Genomic DNA, 22367 nt, shown 5'->3' with positions numbered 1-22367 from the left:
TATTAAGGTAGACTACATAAAAATGTACTGAATTTTTGCTTAATAAAATTTGTCTTGCTTATGAATGCTTTTGTTTCTTCTTGAACACTCCTAGTAGGGTGACAGTTAGACCAGATTATCTTGAAGGTCTTTTCCAACCTTAATGATTCTACGATAACAGTCTTCTCCTCAACAAATTTGAGATGCAAAGGATTAGGATCTACAACAGGTGCACTCAATAGTGGTCTGCACCTGCACCAGTATGGCAGAACAATAAAAGGTCTGTTGAAAATGCACTCATAAATTAGCATGTAATTCAAACAGTTTTAGCTTTTCATGAATCAGACTAATCAGCTGATCCTAAAATGCCCACTTTTTATCTTGATTATTCCCCATACTTAATGTTCAGCTTTTTCTTTCAAAAACATTTTCCTTTTCATTTACCTTGGCTACAGCTACATTAAGCAGCTTGTTGGCTTTCCTTCTGTTTGGATTTTGTATTGACATTGTTACCTTCTGTCTGGGGACACATTCAGCTTCATTAAACTTGTGCAGATCTGAAATCTTTCAGTAGCTTGTGTACTGTGCTGATTTTTCACTCCTGGATCCACACTTAATGCTATTTGGAGCATAAGACCTTGGGAATGTAATGCTTTGTGTATTGTTCTTATCTTCTCTTTCCACCTAATATCAAAAGCAGCCAGCTGGGGATAGAATGTTTTCATATTTCATTTTCAGCTGTCTACAATTCCCTCATTTGTAAATGAGATTAACGTCTTTTTAATTAATCAACACTCTTTCAGGTTTCAGACCAATGCAAATCACTTAGATATATGACCTCTTGAAAGCACTGTACTGAGCTCTATCTGCCACAGGGCTTACTGCAGCATTAATCACAAGAATCACAAGGACCACTAACATGCAGCCTGTCTGCAGACAACAGCACTTTGCAGTATAAAAAACGGCCAGTGAGTGAACCCCACTGAACCAGTTCATGTGGCAAGAGTTTCACAGCAATTGGCAACGCCTGCCCTTGTAGAAATTCGTACTTCAGAGGCTGAACTGTGTCCATCCCCAATTTCACCTTAACTTGTCAACTATGATTGATGCAATTGTTCTCAAGGACAAGAAAGGAAGAGTATGGATGCTGGGTTTAGTAACACTAACGCTTCTAGACATCAACAGTATCAAGGTCTAGGACTGAGGAATACTGATTACAAAAACTTGTACGTACCCTCATGTATAAACTCTTTCTTATAAGTGTTATAAAAGTTGTAAACAATACACCTACTCATATATTACACACATAACATATTGCAGACAATTTCTGAAAGGGAATTCATTAGAGTAAAAGTAATTTATTTCATAGAGCTCTGTCTTCAAATAACGTTTCTCTACTCAAAAGCCCTGCCTGAATGAGCAGTTATAACTAAGCTTTATGTCTTCCTGTAGTTGAATTTCTGTCTCTGCCCACAGAAAAGATACAGTATCACCACAGTGTGACACTATTAAGTGTTTTGGTTTTTGTTTTAAATATGTTCATCCACCCTCTGCTATGCCCAATCAATTCCTGGCCAATTGTACCCAAAGGTTAATTAAAGGGATTAGTGACTTTCTGGTTCACATCAAATCATTTCCCACGAATAGCTAGCAAGAACCGTGACACCTAACAAAACATTTTAGGACCCAGAACTCTTGAAAGTAACCAGGCCAGATTTTTCAAAAACATACTGACAGAAGTGATGAGTAGTTATATCAGCAGTTCTGAAACACTGTGGACTAGGCATTATCTTACAAAGCTAACTACATTTAAAGATCCCTGCTTCTTTCTCCACACTCTTCATGTAGTCTTTATTCAAATAGCAAATAATAGAAATTCACATTTCAACTTACGTTTCTCTTCTGCATCAGTTTTCTCATAGACTTGGTATTTGAGTTTTGGTTGATGAATTGGACAACAATAGACCTTGTCACAAGGCAAAATGTCACAGAAATTCACTTCAGGAATCCTGCTGATGGGTTGCGTGCTCTGAGAAATCGTGCTTTCCTGCAATGCTAAAGAAAAAAAAGACATAATTCTCACTAGTGCTGTGTATCTATTAGCATTTTATAGTAGCATAGAAATTGAAAGCTTGCTACATGTATGCAGACCAGCGGAGATACAGTACCTGCTTTAGTGGTAGAGGGAAAGATTACAACAGAACTTGTGGAAGTGCTGATGAAGAAAAGCAAAAACAACTCATTAAGAAACAGACTTCATAGCTGTGGACCAAAACAGGTTGGTCCACAGCCTAATACTAATACTAATTCAAATACTTGCCTGGAAATATGATGTTTTTCAAAATGTCTGTCATGAAGGCTAAGCACATAAAGGGTCGATATTGTCAAAGCACTGTAGAAAGAGAATTATTCTGTAGTTTTACACCTCTCTCTTAAGTAACATAGTACTAATAACACCCTGACAACACTTTGTCCAAATGCAGTAATGTAAAAGTTAACTATCTGATCACTTCCCCTTTAGTGGGAAAAATTCTGACTGAATTTAATATTTTTTAGATGAGGTACTTTTGTACAGCTAAATTCAACTCAAAATATGGTCAATTCTTTCATTGCAAATAGAATCACAATGCCAGTTCAAAGTATTCAGTTCATGGAGAGACTGTGAGCCACAGGTTTTGGGACTAGAAACAGAAAATGTCAATCTCAAAGTCCCAGGCGTAGTTTCCTTCCTATGAGTCCAATGCCACAAGTTAAACTTTTAGAGTGACAGTACTGCCCACCACATTGGGGAAAAGTTCAGTTTCTTTTCACTGAACAGAATCACTCTGCACTTCTGAAGCTGAACTTAGGCACAGAACAATTGTATAAAAAATCATGAGTCCGGCTTTACATCTGTAGTATGAGCTGCTGAGTGCACTTGAGGTGCACCATATATTTTGACATAGACATGGGTTGGTCGTACATGTGCCACGTGTATATCTCACTTTTCTAAAGCTATTTCAACTTTGTAATATTACCAGGCATATTCACTATTCATTTTAATATATTTTATCCCTTGAATAGGAAGTGTGACAGAAAAAAAAATTCTCACTCATCTTTCTGATAATTTAAAAAGCGAAAGGAGAAACAAGGCAACTTTTGATAATTAGTTGTTACCATAGTGCCATAATAGCAACCAAAGCTATTATAGTCACCCGGAAAATCTTCCTGGAACAAGACTTTTTCCTCTTTGATAAACAAACCTAGAAAAAAAAATGTTTGGTCAAATTAAGTGGCATATACCTAAGGTACTACTACTAGATTAAGAAGTACTACACTAGTCTGACTTAAAGTTAATCTTTTTTTTTCAGAGGAACCATACACATCATTCCTATACAGAGGTCAACTTCTAAAGAGAAAAACTTAAGTAATGGCAGGCTCCCTAAAAGTGTGAGAGTGCTGCACACTGTTGATAGTCTGGGGATACAAACATTACACAGGAAGAAAGGATGGATAAAAATAACAGCTCCTTCTCTTTCCTTATGCCATTTTTTCATACTCTTCAAGTATTTTAAAATCAAATGAAGAACTCTGTAAGGAATGGCCACATCTGAAAGATGAGCAACTTTCAGTATATGTTTAGACTATATTAAACCAAGTGTTGGTGTTCATACAGAAGAAAGGCACTTTTCAAACAAGCAGAATGATTTTAGATCATGGAGCATTTGATTGTCCTTATAGAACAAAGAACATTTAACCTGTTATTTTCTCTTGCTCTTTGCACTGGCAAAAGAAAGATAGGCAAACGTGCATTGAATCACCTTAAAGAACCCGGGAAGACTATCCTGAAAAAGGTCAGCAGATATTCCTAACTAATTCAGTCCCTGTTAAAAGGGCTCTTCCCTTTTATACAATAATATGGGCAAGAGGTAGTCATCCAGCAATAGCAAGGACATCCTATTTAGGTCTTAACCACCTAAAAGACAGTATTAACCAATACAAAACAGAAGATGCAAACAGCAAACCACAGAGAAAGACTCAACCAAGAAACTAAGCTGAGGAAGAATTACCGCTGTGTGTACTTCCAAACTGAACCTTCAAACTTACATTTCCATGTAAGGCTGCACCGCACCACATGAGCAAAATAACTGGTTCAACAACTCCCTTCTGATCACCTCCTCCTGCACACCATTACACAGTATGGATCTGCCCCATACACACAATGTATAGACAAAAAGTAGAAGTGTCTCATACATATTTTCTATTTCAGTACAGGGAGCTTTTAAGCTTCTAGCATGATACTAAATAATTCTACCTAAGGGATTTTATTATATTTTTAGAAGCATGAAAACTTTCACCTATATTTCAGCACTTCCAAAAACTCTGTTATAGGCATATTTCACATATTTAGTTTCACTCACCTTGCTGGATTTTAGCTGGGCTGATTTTCTTGATGGCAAAAGACTAGTGGCTCGACTACACCTGCTGTAAGAGAGAAGATCTCCCTGACATTCAAATGCTTCAGTAAGTAATAAATGAAAAAGAGATTTTTCAATAGGGTGTTAGTGTAATTTGCTTTTGCAACTGTATCGTTTAAAAAGAGAAAGTCAAAAGAGTCATCAGATTCATTTTCAAGAACAAAGGCCTCCAGTTAACACATTCAGGTGAATGCTATTACATGCTACATTTCATTTCAAAGAAAGCTTGGGAAATGGTTTAGAAATAGAAAATGCCCATCACTTCCACTGAAATACTAATGAAGATTCTTTATTGCCAAAGAAGCTCTGCAGATTTCTCTTAGCATTGATTTCAAGCCTGCAGGGCTGTAACTGGACACAATCTATACATGATTTACAAAACTGAAGTAAGTACAGAAATGACTGCAATTTAACGGCCATTTCACATATTAATGTTGTCAGTGATTTAAAAAACAATAAGCATTTTGCATTTTTTGCACAATTTTAATGCTGGAAATGAACTGAACTCAACTGTCAAGCAAAATCAGTTTTCATTTCTACCACAGACACCACTTCATTAATTTCTGTGACAATTATTAGAGAACATTCCAGGCAGACATACCTGACTGTGCTCCCTCCGCTGATTGTGGACTTCACACTGCTTAACCGTTTCAGCCTGGCCAGTTTTCTATTCCACTGTTCCAGTTCTTCTATTCTGACTTCAAGGTTGTTGGTTAGTTTGCAAAGCTGTTTTACCGCACCTACATTCTCCATAAAGATCTGATCCTGAGAAGGAAAAAAAAGACAAAAGCAGATACAGTACATTTATCAATCAGATGCAACAAGCAGTAATGCATACAGAATTCACCTATGGAAGGACACGCTGAATATTTAAAATGCTAACACAAGTTAACTCACTGTAAATGGGAGGTCACTTTGGCTATAAAATCCCTTGGCTAGATTGTAAAAGTGCTTGTGTTCAATTTGCAGTAAATTGAAAATGAGGATTTGCAGGAAAAAAAAAAAGGAAAAAAAAAAAAAGAACAAGCTAAACGGCTTTGTAGACCAAGAATTTAAACTGCATTTTGAACTTATACTGTGCTGAATTTTGAACATTAAAGATGTCACAGCAAGCATCTACTATTTGATTTGTAGTGTTGCAGTTTTTACATTGATTTCAAAACCCCCTAGCAAAATATAGGTCCAACTATTTACCTACAGGATAGACTAACCTGGCTGAAACAAGCCAGAATTGCTATCCATGTCCCACACATAACTTGAGCTATACAGGAATCAGTGAGACAGGGAAAGATCCAAACCAGAAAGTCAAGCTGTGATGGCCAGATGCTTCAGCCTCTTTAGCACCTCATAGGACTCCTTTAAGTCCTAATACTGGGTGATCAGCTCTGCAACGAACACAGTTCAGACACAGTCCATTTACTCTATGAGAATGTTTTGCTCAGCACAAGGAAAAACCTTGTGTTCTACCCTCTGATTATCACACAGGTATCAACCTGATGCTGGAGAATTCCTCAGTACATACATCCAGGTAATAAGGATTTTACCCATTTCTGAGCCAAAAATAGTTACTGACCCACTACAGGAACATAGTAAGAGCATGCTTTCATTGCTGTGCTTGGAAGAACAGCTTTCTCATCATACTAACAAACAACCAGACTGTTGCTGTTGGATGCTACCTTGGATGAAGCTGTTACTGGCATTTAATGTTGCTGAGTATCCTAGTCTATTCAAGCCATGGAGAATTACAGTAAAAGCAGTTTTGCCATTCGCCTTGTAAATACCACACACGCCTTTCTTTTAAAGGTAACTACCTTCCACAAAAATGGACAGTACTTTGTATAAACAGAACCAGAGCACAGGTGCTGGTGGTAAGTTGCAAACTTCTCTACCACCAGAAGACCAATGTCCTGCTTACTAAGGAGTGACTGCAAAATAACCACGTGTGCCTAGAACTGTGAGATCAATTATACAGTCACTCATCCTCATATCAATGGTATGTAGCAGCCACCATTTCCACTCTCTTCAAATCAGGTATGGATCTCTTCTAGGTGACTTCAGGTAAATGAGAAAATGGCTCACCTGGAAAAATGAAGGAATACTTTCTTTGGGGAAAAAAAAAAAAAAAAAGGACTGATTAGAGTTGTACTGCCTCATTGATGACAAAATACTCAGCACTGTGTGGTTGAGAAGAAAGATTCTTGTCCCAAAATAGCAAATTTTCACACAGATAATATATCTCCCAAGAATATAACAGAGCCTGGTTCAAACTTTTAATGAAATCAGTTTTACAGAGATTAACAGCTCCACACAGGTAACAAAGAGACACAACCACACCAGTCAATATCATGCTTATCTTGAACTAAAGTTGGAATGCAAGGTAAAATAGTTCAAAACCTTATCACCTGCCTGACTGAAAGCAAAGACATAAGGCACTGTCATCCACATATCCTTTTATTATTTAAAGGACTGAGATACTCTGATGATGGGAGCTCCAAGTATTTAGAGCAGATATTCCACCTAAGATATCAGTTGTCCCAAAGCTCTGAATTCAATATACACCTTGATGTGTTAGACACAGGTCTCTCTCCTGCCCCTGTCTCCCTCACCAATGTCACAGAATTGACAATTCATGTGCTCTGTAACAGGTGCTAGGAGAAAGAGCAGAAAGCAAGATAGCACTGCAGTAATTTACCTAACCTTATTAAAACAGGAGGAAAATTGTTTGTGAAGTGATCCCACACCTAGCCAAGTAGTCAAGAAAAAGCTACCTAGTAAATACGCCACCACTGTAACAATTCATTCCTGCTTGGGCGACATTCATAGCAGAAAGACACCCTGCAGGGTGCAGGAGGCTTTCTCCATCTCCATCACATCACTGGATCAAATTCTGGTAGGCACCGCCCAGTAGTGCCAAGCTACTGAGGAGAAAGGCAACATGACAGGCCCAAACGGCAGAGCTATGAGGCACTGTTACAAACAGTATGTTGTGTGACACTTCAGGAAAAAAAAAAAAAAAAAGAGAGATTTCTATCAGATACATTTTGCAGCTTTTTTTTTCCCCCATTAAATCAAAAGCTCAATTGTCCAACCCAAAAGTTTGGTCAGAAAAAAGCTGACTACCCCAAAGCAATTTTCTGAGGACTCAAAAAATGCAAACAATGTCGCAGCTCTTGCACAAGGTAAAATGAAGGGCTAAAAGGCAAAATAAACCTAGTGTCAGTATCTAACACCAGTGCTCTTCTATAACAATCTAGAGATCAGCTGGAACTCTGACCAAACAGAGCAAATTTTCTAAGTCTCTTTTTCAACACTGTCTCCAGAAAGCCCCTCTCCCCTGTTCAAGCAGACAAAGCCCATTTGTTCATCTTGCAGGAGATAAACCTTGTCATACTTAGTCAGCATAAAAGTAGAGTGTCCTTTAAGTAGCAGATGGAACTGAAGGATTAAAAATAGTCTGGACTCCTAAAGAGAGGAGAAAGAGGGGGCTAGGGAATGGTCTGACTTTTCTTGGCTGTTCTCCACGCCTCCCCTGACCTGTATTCACACACTGACTGACAACAAAAAGACCCTACTACCACTTTCAGCACGCCCACAGGGAAGCACTGAGAGCTATAAGCTACAACAAGCAGGATACGGAGCAAGTTTTCTGTCACTGTCATTAAACTACTCTTTTCCTGTAAGCCATCTGAAGACTTATTATTCACGTGGGTAACATGAACGCAAGCAGATTTAACCTATGAAATTAATCTATTCGTAGCCTATCAGAAGAAGACAACAGAAAATTTTGATAAATATGTTCTCTAAGCTTGTTGGTGTAAACTTGTGTTTTCTACTGAATAGTGAGAGAATGCTTGATTATAACGAATAAAGAATCTTGTTAATGACATCATCCAAGCAAGACAGGTCACCCATCTGGAAAACCTCCCTCTTTCCATTATCAGCTGTCAGTGGTATAAGGCTGGGAAGCGGTCCCTGACCTGCAGTGAACCAGCGCAAAACAGAGGGGCCACTCTGAGCAATGTTCTGGACAAGAGATGTCAGCAGTCAAGTGTGACTGGACACTGACTGACAGCACCTTGCAGTCCTATTTCTACAGGAAAAGTAGGGGAAGAGAGCACAGGACAATGGACTAAGGCACTGATTCCAACCTATTAGCATGGCAACTACTCTGTGCACCATAAGCATGTTATAGTAGTATAACTTTGAAGTTATAATAAATATTTCAGATAGACAAAAAAAATTCCCACAGAGCACACACAATCAGCAGTTGCATTTGGTGTGATTACACAAAGATTTCAAATAAGGACATTTTTATTTAACAAATGGAATGCTATCATTGCTTAACTCATTTCTGGAGCATTTAATTAACTTCAACACTTACATTCAAAAGAATGTTTTGGAGTCCCACTTGTTGGCCCAATGCTATGAAATCACTATCCAACTTTATTAAGAAAATTTGAAGTTTTTTGCCTTTTGTCTGCTGTTGTATGGTCATCTGACCAGATGATCTTGAAGATCATTTCCAACCTTAATGACTCTAAGATTTCAATGTAAATACTTCCTGTCTTTGAAAGATCCAGCCATTTACTAACACCTGATGGTTCAGTTTTCCTCAATGATTTGCCAAAGACTGCTTTTGTAAGTACATGTGCAGGTCTACATCTTTGTATAAAGCACAAGTGGCTTATGTTTATAGCTCCACACATGAAAGGAAACATCTAAATACACACCTCCACTTTCCCTCTCAAGGCCATACCTTGTCAACCATGAGGAAGTTTTCTATTTTTTCTCCATCATTACAAGCAACATCTCCAACTTCTCTAACAGCTTCAGGTAAAAGCTCCTTCACTTCCTGGGCTATTATTCCTGTTCACAAGATAACAGAAACAGAAGTCAGGAAATGTAGCGATGTACCATTGACCATCTTTGTGTGTTTAAGTCGAGTTGTCAATCGTAGAAGGTGCAGGTAGGGTCAAATATGTTCTAGAATTTCTCTGTGGTAGGAAAATCCAGAATTTCACTTTTCTTTTTTTTCTATTCTACAGAAAACAAACAGAAACATTGAAAGTTCCCTTCCCATTTCTCTGCCATAAGAACAAAATTGTTTCTGATCATGTACTTCATTCTCATTAAACCTTGAAAAATCATCTTCTACCTTTGATAATTGAAATCGAATTTGGAAATATACCAGGAATACTTAATTTTGGCACCTTCAACTCACAAGAGAAACACAGCAAAGTAAGCAATTGAAGTATACTAGAAATGAAGATGAAATAGCAGGGTGTTAAAAGGCACTAGGGCACAATGAACAACAGCAGAACTAAACGAAAAATGGGAACAGAACTGACTGAATACCTGTTTCATGGGTATTCTTTATTCCCATAACAGATGCAAATTCAGGCTTGTAGTCATACTCCACCAGCCTCATTTGTGTTATTCTTCTCAACTGCTCATTCGTATCAACCTAGTTGGGCAAATACCAAGATTCATGTGTTGAGACATTAAGAATGGTTGTGGCATCTAGGACTTCACTGATAGAAACAAGCCTAATATGGCCATTTGGCTAATCTTTGCATCAAATAATACAATCTTCCCACTCCCCATGAGCAGAGTGCTGTTTGTATTTGTATTGCCAGTTACCCTTCAGCCCAACAACTCCCATTTACATATACCCTCAGATTCTGTGGTCAGCCTCTTCCGAAGGCCACAGGCCATGGCTGTACAGAGCACACTGGTATGCCACATTCCCTTAGGCTAGCATTTTAGCACACCCAAGATAAAGACGCAGCTTCACATCTCAGAACAATGATCCATACATGTGCCGTGTTGCAAATGTAAATGCCCTAAATACTCCATAGCCCTCACCTCCCGGATATTCTCTTTTGCTCGGCTGTCAGATGGATGCATGACTCTGCCCATAACTTTTGCATTTCCGCAGACAACCAGTGCTTCGTCTGGTGCATCTGTGTTAATTCCTACTCGACCGTGACAGACTACCGTCTCTGGAACATGTCCTCGCTGCCACAGTACATCACTCTCATTCTCAAACTGCCCTGGGTTAGATGCCTGGGAGAAAAAAATATATATTTAAAGATATAGCATAGATGTACTATTGCTTTGTTCCATTAGCAATTCAGGGAAAATAAGATAACAAATCTTTAATATTTAAATTGTATTTGTGAGCTTTTTTTAAAACACTAACATAAAAAACAGAGTGGAGCCGATCCTAAGTAATTGTTTCTGCTCGTAAAACTCTGGCCTCTTTGCTCTTTCCCCTGAATTCTATTTTATTATCACAGTAAGATATATTATCAATGTTCAAAGCTTTTCGAAGTTTAACTTTGACTTTATGCCATATAGCCTTCCTCAATTTTTCAGCAACTTTTAGCTGAGGCTGGAAATCAGAAAAGAGAAAACAATCTAGAGATTAAACACATGTGGTTCAAAAATACATATTTAAATATTTATGTAATTTTACATGCTTTGGCCATAGTTGTTTCATTCTTTTACATGTTGTTTCAAGAACTTTTCCAGCATGTACCAAAAGCCTGTACTGAACAGATGAGAGGACCAGAGATGATCTTGTTTGAATTCACAGGTCCTGTTCTCATAAATAGATGCTCCAAACCATAAACGTCATGTATAGAAGGTTTCTAGAAATAACCCTTGAAAATGAGTAAGTGGAAAAAAGAAGCCCAACTACATTACCTAAATGGTAAATTACCAATTTAATTGTGAACCACTTGTGGAAAGGGATCATTTTTTCCCTGTTTACACTGCACCTAGCACAGTGGAGCCTTGCTCCATGACAGATATATTAAAACTAGGAGCAGGAAGGGAGATAGGAAGAGGTAGTGAGACCACTGCCCCTACCCGTTCCCTTTTCACAAGCATCAAAACATTTGCTGGGGAGCCACAACCATGTAAGAAGAATAGGGCTTTGTAGGGCTGAGGTTTTCTTTTCAGGCCTATTCTATTTCCTGCAGTAATTCTGCAGCAACGTCACACAGACAATCACCTCAGCACAACTGAAGGAATGGAGAACTGTGGCGCAGGGGCAGAAAGGAATCCAAAATCTGCTGAGGGCTACAGCTTCATGTACATTTCTTTTGGCAGTAGGACCAGTGTAGGCAGCCCCCTCCCCAACATTCATCTCCACCTGCCAGCCCTCAGTTGATACCCTGACATAGACCAGGATGGAGGAACCAGCCTGAATTAAAAGCAACCAAGCAAAAAAATTAGACTTGCTTTTAACACATATTCATCCCCTTTTCAGTTAATTGCAGGACCCCAGAAAAGCAGTTGTACCAACACAGCTGAGGAGGAGTGTGGTAACAAGAGCAAGAATTCTGATAGGAACAAAAATGAGTCAAGTATGGTTTATTCAGTGCTGCTCTGAAATGAAATGTACCTCAAACCATAGCCCAGGAAATGCTTACACTGTTGTTAGCATTTTCACAATAAAACACACACACAAAAATTAAGTCACTGATCAAAAGTCTTTTGACATTCTAAACAGCTTAAGTCTTACTAATATGCCTCAGAAAGAAAATGGAATAATGAGGGATTTTTTCAATTATTTGTGGTTTTGAACTGATAGAAAACAATGCTTAATGAAAAAGGCAGGAACAAATTTACTTTCTAACAGCAATTTCTGCAAGTTACAGTTACCAAATGAGTTTTGCTTTTGGCGACTGAGATACTACAGTATAAGATACATTCAAAACCTGTTTGCTAGGTTCCAGAGACCTGCAAAGTCTATAAATAGCAGTTCCTGGAGAGGTCACCATCTGGACAAATGAATAATGATGACTATCTGGTTTACCAAATGTCATTTTCATTGAGGGATCCCAGAATAATTGCATTCACAAAGTCTCTAAAATCCTCTGTAATGTTTAAAAATAATTCACATTAGAAATTCCATGTCAGAGAAACAGAGTCTTTCAAAGAACACCAAAAAACAAAGGAGTGTGTATAATTAGAAAAGGTATTTGTTTTCAATAATTAATTTAGTCAATTTATTTACTTTTTTTTTTTTTACTTTGAATTCAGCAAGAGTACGATTGTGACAAGAAGTTCACAGTCATCTGAAGGAGTCTCAGGTTTTCACAAGGCTTTGACACCTATAGTGCATGGTGTTGTGCACTTACCACTGTTTGCCACAATTAGAGCATGATCTGATATGCCTGATAACCACTATTCAGCTGGTAGTTTTGTTACGTTATATTTCAGTATATAAAGGGCCAGAACAGGAACCTCTTTCTCTTGCAGAGCTTTGCCACTTTAAAGGAACCAGTGGCTGGCTGAGGTTACCCTGCCGTCCACTAAAACCCTTTCAGACATCTGGAAAACTGCCTTTTTTTTTTTTTCCTCCAGCTTTCCTGTTGACATTTTCACCACTTCAAATCATAGCCAGTGTTGTTCCTTCTGCTTTTCTGCCTTATTTTTCTTATAGTGGACAGGTTTGCAAAATCCCATTCATTGGATTCCTGTTCAAAAACCCTGCTCTCACGTGCATTGAAAAAAACATTATTCATTGAAATTTTAAAAGACTCTAACATTAAAAATGGAAGAAAAATATAAATTTCTAAAATCTTTCTAACTCTTCTGGAGTTACACAGACTCCCATGTATGATTCGCATGAAAAAGAGGCCAGAATAAAAAAGTTTTGGCAGCCCTAACCTTCCCTTTGCAGGGCCTTCTCCAACCAACTTACACTGGAGCTCTGCACTTTCTCACTTTTCATACCCTAACCGTTTCTCTAGGTAGTGCCCAGGTACAACACAGACCCCTTGTCTTTGGCTCACACAAAAAAAGCCCACCTGAAAGCTCTGGGCAGCTCTCATGTTCAGCTGGAATCCCTTTCTAGCCCCACTGATGTTTCATCTTTCCACTTTACCTCTCCCTTTAAAACCCAACTGGAACCCTAACCCAAACTGTAGGGAGGAGCTATGTTCCTGCACGGCATTGAGCTTAGGCCCAAACAAAACTTTGCTGGGACTGAAGACCTTTTGCAGCGCTCTCCTTCCTTGCACGGCCCCTCCATAACTCCCGTTACATTACAACACTGGTTTTTTTGTCTCTTCCAAGTCTAACTCTTACTGTAGGTTAAGGCTGAATATTAAAAGGAGAGCTTTATTTTTCAAACCTCTGATCCACATAAAGGTTATAAGGATGAGAGACAAATTCTTCCTTTTATTGTTTTGAAACATATATTACAACCACGAAGTTAAGGGCTCAGACACACTGGAAAGTGCTAGCCATAGGTCTTCATCTTCCCAGAGCTGCTTCTTTGCTTGCATTTTTTTTTTTAATTCTCATTGTCCCTTGAAAATGAAGCATTTAGCCAATGAAAGCATTTACCAAATTCCTGACAAGTCCAGGCAATTGTTTCACCTCAAAGGAAAAACAATCTAGAAAAATCAACATATTCTGTATTCACAACAAGCTTTCTTTTTAAAGTCTTCCATAGCCCACTTTTAGTGTTTTAAAATTTGGTAATTATGAGATAGAAATGTATTCATAACGTATGCAACTGTTTTTGTTTTTTGTTTTCTCCATATTTTTTATTCAGTGGTAATTTTTTACACTGGAGAATCACTCCCCATAGTCTCCTGTGAGTATTAAAACAGTAAATGTGAAAGTAATATAAATTTCTACCTACCCTTACAATGATCTTTTCAGAGACATTTGCAGACAGCAAGTAGAATTGATCCTGAGAGACAGCATACAGTCCAACCACCAGCATGAAGTATCTAATTTGAAATTTATTTCATGAAAAAAAAAAATGAAATAATGCCTTGCTACAGAAGAAAATAAGAAGTTTTAAATATAACTGCTACTGTTGATACATAAAAAGATAGACAGAACATTTTAAAAATATTTGTTACAAAATGAACGAGAAAATGTTTGTTCCACTCTCAAGTAATATGCTCATTCAATCACCCAAATCACTGAAAATGAACAAAAAAAAAAAAGTCACAAATTTAAGTAATGAAGACTTAAGGATGAAGAATCCTCTTTCTCCAGAAGAAAACGACAGTTATTTGGGATGGGATCTTTTGGCTTCTTCAGTATCTCAGCCAACAACACTCTGGCTATGATTTCCTGAAACAATCTTTAATCATGAAGATATTTTATTTTTTCATTCGTTTGTTCTCATATCATTCTGTGACTCTAGAAGAGAAGCCTTTAAGCAGATATGAAGTATCACAGAATTTGAAACAAATAAATCACAGGATTTGGCAACACTGAGATTTTTAACACACTTCAGCTCCACTCTAAAGTAGATGGTCTTTTTTCCAATTCCCACACACAGGCTAACAATACCTTTGGTCAGGATTAGGTTTCCCCTTTTTTCTCATGTTATTTGCTGTTGTTTCACTGAAATGCAACCTTCCCAACGTTACTTTAGTTACCTGGTCCCCTGGCAGATCAACTCTAAAACACGAAAGGAAACAAGATTAGGGAAATAACTATTCGGAGATCTCCCTGGATCTACCCAGATTTTCTCAAGCTCATTAAAACAGTTTTAAGAAAAGCTGATAAATGTAAAAATAACAGAGATACCCCAGTAAAACTGCAGCAACCCTGGTTTATAAAAGTGCATAAAAATCACACTGATCTTGTCAAGGAGATAAACATACACAATAAAGGACCAAGAATGAGAAACTGCTCTTGTTAGCAGGAATCTTTGCTTCTTGGTCTGTTTGTACACAGTTGTGAACATAATAAAACCATATGTGCACCATATGATGAGAATCTGTTGCTTGCCAAGGGCAACATTGCTTATTATTGGATTTGAACTTACATATTAAAATTTTAAAACAGATTACTGCTTGACTTTTTTTTTCATCTGCAGTTAATTTGTGTGTCTGAAAGCATAAAATGTATATATATGTCTCAAATACATAGTGGCACCACTCTTGTAAGTAATAAATAATAAGCTTAAAGAGTTTGCATAGAGAAAACAACAGTCCACCTGCCACCTTCTTGTCTACTATAAGTGAAAATTCCACCATTGTCACGCATGAAACAATTGACATGCACCCAGAATCTACTTTTCAGTATGTAAAAGGAATAACAATGCTATGATAGAGTTAATTAAGTGAAAATACAGCTCTTTGTCCAAGTTCAAAGTTCATACTTTTGTAGATGTATATTGCAGCCTTTATCCAAACACTGTCCTGTCAAACTTGACAATGTCTTATCTTTTTCTGCTGTAAGGCTTATTCAATTATTTTTAGAGAACAGACCAGCTGCAACAGGAAACACTTAGAAAAAAACAAATACTGATTCTGCTGCTGACTAAGATGCAGAAGAATGGCAGACAGTTCCCAGGAGAAGTTGCATGTATGTTTCTATTCAGGCCACTTCCTGTGAAAAGCACTGCAAATATATCTCATGTCCATGTAGTCTCATGCCCCCACAGAGCAGGAACATTACTTACATTTCTTAGGGTGGGAAATGCATCCACCATCCAGCTCCAGTACCATAAAATAATGCTCCTAGCTGAATGCAAATATTTAGGATGGGCATTTGTAAAGCTACTGAATTTTTTCCTTAATGAAGGGAGACCAGGTATATATTACTACTGCAATTTTATGTACTCACTGGGAACAGAATTTGAATAAAGATCAGAAGATGGATTAGAGATACTATGAGTTTCCAAGAAAGAACTACATCAAAGTTCAGCCCACTCTATTATTGAAATAAAATGGAATAAATTTCTCAAAACTCTTACTTAACAGGTTGGAAAGTTTTTTTGCTTCGATCTGTCTGAGACTGTTCAATAGCAATAGTTTGATTTGGAGTCTCCACCTATCAAAAAAAAAATGACAAGAATACTAAATTTTTAAAGATATAAAACTTGCAATAGAAATGAACAGGCAAACTGTGCAATCTCTCTCATTCCTCATATAACTTAGTAGAAAGTAACATGGGAATATACACCTACTCAATTGACACTTGATCAATGCTCTGTTCTAGCTAGTCTAAAGTCCCAAATCATTCTTGCATATAATTTGAAAGAAAACAGAAAATTGAAAAAGTGATACATTAATTTGCAAAAGAACATTTAATTTCTGAGTCTTGACTGTTATTGGCTGGTTCTATTTCAAATCATAAATGTCATTTTTTTAACATGAGAACCAAGCCTACATAAGGCAGTCCAGTAAGTTATTTTAATGTAAATTTTGGTACCTTTCTGGAGTGGTACCAATCAGCACTTTGGTGCACAAAGGAATATATGACAATAATACTCACTAATTTATTCTGCATTCATGTTTCAGAGAGTATTAAACAAAACAACTACAGGGATTTTTTAAATAATTAAATGTTGGTAGCAAGTAAAAAATGGTAAAATCTTTCAGAAAGAAGAAAATCTCATATTACTTCTCTATATGCAAGATTGTGGACCCATATTGACCAGGAAGAATTTGGTTCTTTAAATGAAAATTGAAAACCTGACAAGAAGAAACTGGGATATTGTGTTGGTTTTCTACATGTGAACTGTTCAGGAAAAACTGATTTGATTATTTTTCTTTGCTTTGTGATTTTTTTTTCAACACATCTCCTTGGTCAATGGATAGACTGGCCACCTACACACCAGCTGGTGTCACTGCACTGCCCACAGATGGAAGAAAACTTCAGCCAGCGGAATGGGACAGAAGCCATCAAAACCACGTGTCAGACAAGCATTATACCTTTCAGCATGTACCAAGCACAAGCAACCATAAAACATCACTCCCCCAGAGTACCACACAGAAGTCATTAGTAATTTTAAGAGCTGTCTTTTGCCAGTTCTTGGACAAAAACGATTATGAAAAACGTTCGCTTCAATTATTTACCTCATTATGTGGATAATCACATACTAACATTAAAAGTAATATATGCAAAGAAGATAAATACTTGCCCTTATTCCAAAAACTTTCAAGTAAAACTTTTCTATTGGTTTCATCCCTAGCTGAGTTTTGACATATTTCGGATGTCCAGTGATTCTAATATGGACTGTGATTTGGAAATGATTCTTCTTCTGACACACAAAGGCATCATCCACTGTTGAAAAATTAAATCCTTTGTCTGTGACAATGTGATATTCTACAGCAGGTCTATGAAGACAAGAAGAAAGAATAGCAACCATAAGTACACACATATTTGTATCTCAAGTTCATACTTTTTATGTGGACTGAAAATCCCTCTGATTTTTACTGACAAAATGAGAGTCGAAATACACCTTTACAATCACTGGTTCAACAGATATTTTCTTCTTAGCCTCTTAGAGGTGTAAAAACGAAAATGCATGTAAAACATACGGTAATTCTCATCTGACACATTAAATGTTTGGAAACCAGCGGTGGGAAAGCTTACATAATCCTCACTTACAAATCTGGTATAAAGGAACTCTGTGCACCAACCCTTTTAGCACATTCAAGAATTCATTACAACATTGCTATAAACAACTGAGTTGAACTACTGCTGCAGACAGCAATGTGCTAACAAAACAGCAAGATTCCCTATTTTTTTCCTCATTTCCCACACCAAGATCTTCTGCAGAATCTGCTAGGGTTAAATAAGCCTTTACTCAAACTAAAAACAAAGCTGTAGATAACTATGGCCAGACCATTATAAAACTCTTCAATAATATTTTCCATCCTACCCCAACTAACAAAACTCTATTCCATTTATTTCAAAGGACAAATCTGTCACCCAAAGAGAAAGAGTATTCTGTCCTTATAATTCACAGCAGACAAGGAAAGATATCAAAAGATCTTTCTAAAACAGTCAGTGAACTCACCATCCCAGCAATGTTCTCTCATTTAAGCGATGGATAATTCCGAAATAATAGGACTACATGACAAAGCTCTCATATGGACATTGGCCTGTCTTGCTAATGAAAGTTGGATAATGATGATCTCTTGTCTGATGCTACTGCGAACCTCTCATTAACACTACTGAAGATAGCTTTTCAGAACTTATTTGCACATCATTGGTTGGAAGAATCAAAATGTATTTACAATTTACGAAAAATGTACAGACTGTTATGTTTTTATAAATGATGAGTAAGAAGTCCCTTTCAAACAACCACAAATTATCTGGTGCAGGGAATAGAAAGAAAACTACTTTAAAACTACTTCTAAACTATGAAGTCATATTGCTGTTAACTCCTATTCCCACTTAGAACAAATCTGTGGCCTGTGCCATAAACTACAGTGCATCTTGGAACAACAGCTCTGCCATTGACCTCACTTAAATGTAATACTGACTTCCTCTGCAAGTAGTATCTTTGCACAGTAATGGTAACAACACATGTATTTGGATGTTTCAATACTCAGCAACTCATTGTCTTATCTCTGTTGATACAAGCCACCAAGAAATGTGAGTCTGGAACTTCAATTTTAAGTATATGGGAATCAACAAGTAATTGGGTTAACAGCAGGAAAGGAGCCTCCCACCATTAACTCACAGCTCAAATGAAATGAAGGCGCAAGAGGAGTTGGAGACCACCTCCATTTAGACGCACACTTCATATCCCAAACATATCTGAAGCACTGTGAGGTTTCTTGGCCCGTCCAGCTCCCAAGGAGTAGAAAGGTGCAAACACTGAGCTGTCTGCTCTCTCATCATGTCAGTCCCTCAGGAAAAGGGTTGTGATGTATATTACCCCTATCAGACAGCGCAATAACAGGGAATGTGAGTGTCCAGCAATGACACTGATAAACTCCAGTCTGCCATGAGCGCTTTTAGCAGCTTGAGCTAGAGGAAACTTAAAATTTACTATTTACTAAGTCCTGTGGAGACATTAACAAATTGTTTGCACCAATCCTGGGGCATAGACCAGACACTGTAGAAGGGCGTTTGTTAAAAGGGATCATGCACTAAATACTAGAATGGAGAAAATCTGGGGTGTAAAGTGAAGTTGGAATGGCCTTTCCCAGATCATGAGGCAAAAGAAATGGTTTACAGTTTTGATTCATACAGAAAAACTCTTTGACTAAAGATTTGCACATTATACATATATAACTATAGTTATAACACTTTGGTCATGTGAATCTAGAAGTAATAGTATCTTCTATTTCCATTTCTTTAATGTTTTAGGCCATTATATGCAATATGCTCAGTAAGTATTTCCACTAATGTGCTTGACAAAAGAAACAAAATCTACACGTATTTATGTTAAACTATTTTTTCTTTTGCTCCTAAATCCCTGAAAGGAAATCGGAAAACCTAGCATGAATTTCAAGCAGTGTTTAAAGTTCTGCTTATCTGATACCTCCGCAGATTCATAACCCACCACTGCTATACCTCCTTCTTCAGTCTTATAATCAGAAAGAACAAGGAACACCAATTGTAGCATTTATTGCTGTAAAACCACAGGACCAGGGGAAAAAAAAAAAAAAAAAAGAAACACTTTTTCCAAGTGCAATCTTCAGTGCTTACAGTTTTTCATAATTAGAGTTAAATAAGCTGTTCCACTGAGAAGTTTGGTACAGTTGCCATGTTAGAGCTTGATAGCATTTTTCCAAAGCAGCATTCTGTCCATCACTGTCATATTCTTGCACGTCAACTGCACAGTCCTTAAGAGTTGCTGTAGAGAAATAGATACAATTCACTGATTGTAACTAGCAAAAAATCCTGCATTAAAATTTTGATATATTTGCATACGAATAAAGCACAAAAAAGCACTAACACACAAATATATTAAAAATATATTTAAATCTTATTTTCCTTCGCAGCTATTCCAAAAGATCCTGTTATATTCCCTTGTCACACAAAATAAAATTTTTACCTTTCCTAATTGGCAAAATATTGTACAAGTAGCACTTCCTATTATCTCCCAAAGAATACATAGTTTCCCTTGGGAAATAATAATAGTAATAATAATTAAAAAAAAAAAAAAACAGCCCACAATGGAAAGCTAAACATTTTATTCTAAACTGCAAGTTATCTGCAACATTGCAAGAAGCTGTGCAAGAAGCAAAGCGGGACAAAGACGAATAAGTGCAGTGAAAGAAGCAAAAGAATTACAGATGTTTCCCATTCTCTCTAGTACAGGTTTAAACTGAATATACCCCAGCTCATTGCAGCAGGTACTTAGTTTGAAAGATGAAGGCACAATTTTCCAATAGCAAGCACATTCACCACTGCATCTGGTTAACTGGTTAAGCTTACCGACTATATATAATAGCATTCTGAGATAAACAGGGTGAACCATAATTCATTATACATTTCATGATGACAGAGGAGAATGTGGTAAGAGAGACCACATTCTCCAATGGAGTGCGGTAAGGATGGCAGAAAATATGTCAGTGAGCATATAAACTGAGATCTTTCCATGGTCTGTGGCAGCACATTGACAGAGACTACTGCTACAGCAATAATTTCAGGCCCAAGCTTCATTTGCAAATCCCCATTTCAATCAAGGGCAAAAACGCTATTAAAAAAATAACAAGAAATTCACACCTCATTCCTAAAAGATCCCCACCATGACATTTTTATCAATTATTGTGTTCTTCTTCCAACTACAAATGGGTTGGCAAGATTTTATCATCACAGACTCCCAGAGAAAACATATTTCAAAGTTGTGTCTTTAAGTGTTAAAAACAGCACTAACAATTTTAGCTAGAGAAGTGTCTGTTCTGGAACTACTTTTCTTCTTTTTTACAGGAGTGATAGACTCAGAGAACTAGTCACAATCAAATAACAAGTACCAAACTAACCTAGTAAATCCACTTGCCACTCATTAAATATATAGATATATATCTAAAAGATTGATTTAATGCCTAAATAAACTTACATTGAAGAAATAACATGAAACTTTCAGATTTTCCACTAATAGACATGGCTGAAAATTCCTCAGATAAATTGTTTATTACAAACTGTTGATTCACAGACAGCCTCACACTTCACAGAAGCTGATGCACTTCTGTACATGGCTGATAAGGTTTTTTATATCAATTGGTATAAGCTTAGCATATTTATCTTGATAAAACACTGATTAAGTTAATTTGGAGAAGGGGTGGAGAACACAGTTCTCCAACTTGCACAATTTTCTACACTTTGTAGAAAAAATACATAGTTGATAAATCATATCATAAAGGGAAAAATGCAGTCTGTTCTCTCACCCACTACATTAATCCCCTGCTAAGCTGACCCAAGTTTCTTTGCCCAGTCAATTTAGCGCCAAGCAAGTCAGCAGAGTATGGTATCATCTGCAGGCTCACGCATGGAGAAGGGCAGAATATTTTGTCTGGGGGGTAGTCAGTAAGCAAAGACCTCTAACACTTTGTCTCTCTTTCTCAAATATACATAGGTCCTTATTTAAAAAAAAAAAAAAAAAGAAAATGTAAATTGCTCCAAACCTGGCAGTGGAGTACAGATTGTTAATACCACTACCTTTTCAGAGTCATTAGGACATGTGCTCTTAAAACATATACTTGTCTATGGTATGAAACATTAAATTCCATCTTCACACATCAGCTTACCTTGACTGCAACTGTTAGACCAGACTGGAGGATCAGTGTTATCTCCCAGTAATTGTGATAACTTCCTTTTTTTGCCTGATGCTGTAGAAATACTTTTTTAAAAATACGTTACATTACTAATTTCAGCTGGAATACAGATATTACAGTTATTACAAGAGAATACCTAGGTATTTCATTCTAACTCTATTGTCACCCAAATTTTGATTTACCAGGAGCAGGAGATTGATTTTAGCCTTTTCAATCTGAATTATGCAAATTTTCCTTCCAAAACATAAATTAGAATATTTTTAATTTCATATGAATAGAGAACTTAAACTCTTCAAGTTTACAGAGTGCATACAAGATAGGGTTTTATTGTTTCCTGATATCAGCATTAAAATCATACCTTTTTCTTAACTAATTTTACTTCACTGAGTGTGAACTCGCTTTTCTTATACAGAAAACAAAA

General features: G+C 37.0%; 1 protein-coding gene across 1 annotated transcript in view; it reads right to left on the bottom strand.

The window, feature by feature from the left end:
* Positions 1-22367, bottom strand: part of MYRFL (myelin regulatory factor like) — a 44568-nt gene that overhangs the window by 9713 nt on the left and 12488 nt on the right. Inside the window, exons 5-19 of the mRNA XM_035544155.1 lie at positions 21920-22011; positions 19875-20022; positions 17350-17545; positions 16180-16256; positions 14766-14876; positions 14101-14191; positions 10302-10502; positions 9792-9900; positions 9193-9302; positions 5038-5201; positions 4380-4443; positions 3136-3221; positions 2300-2371; positions 2148-2194; positions 1861-2034 (exon numbers count right to left, since the gene is read on the bottom strand). Coding sequence (XP_035400048.1) covers positions 1861-2034; positions 2148-2194; positions 2300-2371; positions 3136-3221; positions 4380-4443; positions 5038-5201; positions 9193-9302; positions 9792-9900; positions 10302-10502; positions 14101-14191; positions 14766-14876; positions 16180-16256; positions 17350-17545; positions 19875-20022; positions 21920-22011 — 1742 coding nt within the window. The remainder of the gene's footprint in view (positions 1-1860; positions 2035-2147; positions 2195-2299; positions 2372-3135; positions 3222-4379; positions 4444-5037; positions 5202-9192; positions 9303-9791; positions 9901-10301; positions 10503-14100; positions 14192-14765; positions 14877-16179; positions 16257-17349; positions 17546-19874; positions 20023-21919; positions 22012-22367) is intronic.

The sequence above is a fragment of the Cygnus atratus genome, chromosome 1 (assembly GCF_013377495.2).
Source record: "Cygnus atratus isolate AKBS03 ecotype Queensland, Australia chromosome 1, CAtr_DNAZoo_HiC_assembly, whole genome shotgun sequence".
Lineage (NCBI taxonomy): Eukaryota > Metazoa > Chordata > Aves > Anseriformes > Anatidae > Cygnus > Cygnus atratus.
This window is presented reverse-complemented; position numbering and strand designations above follow the sequence as displayed.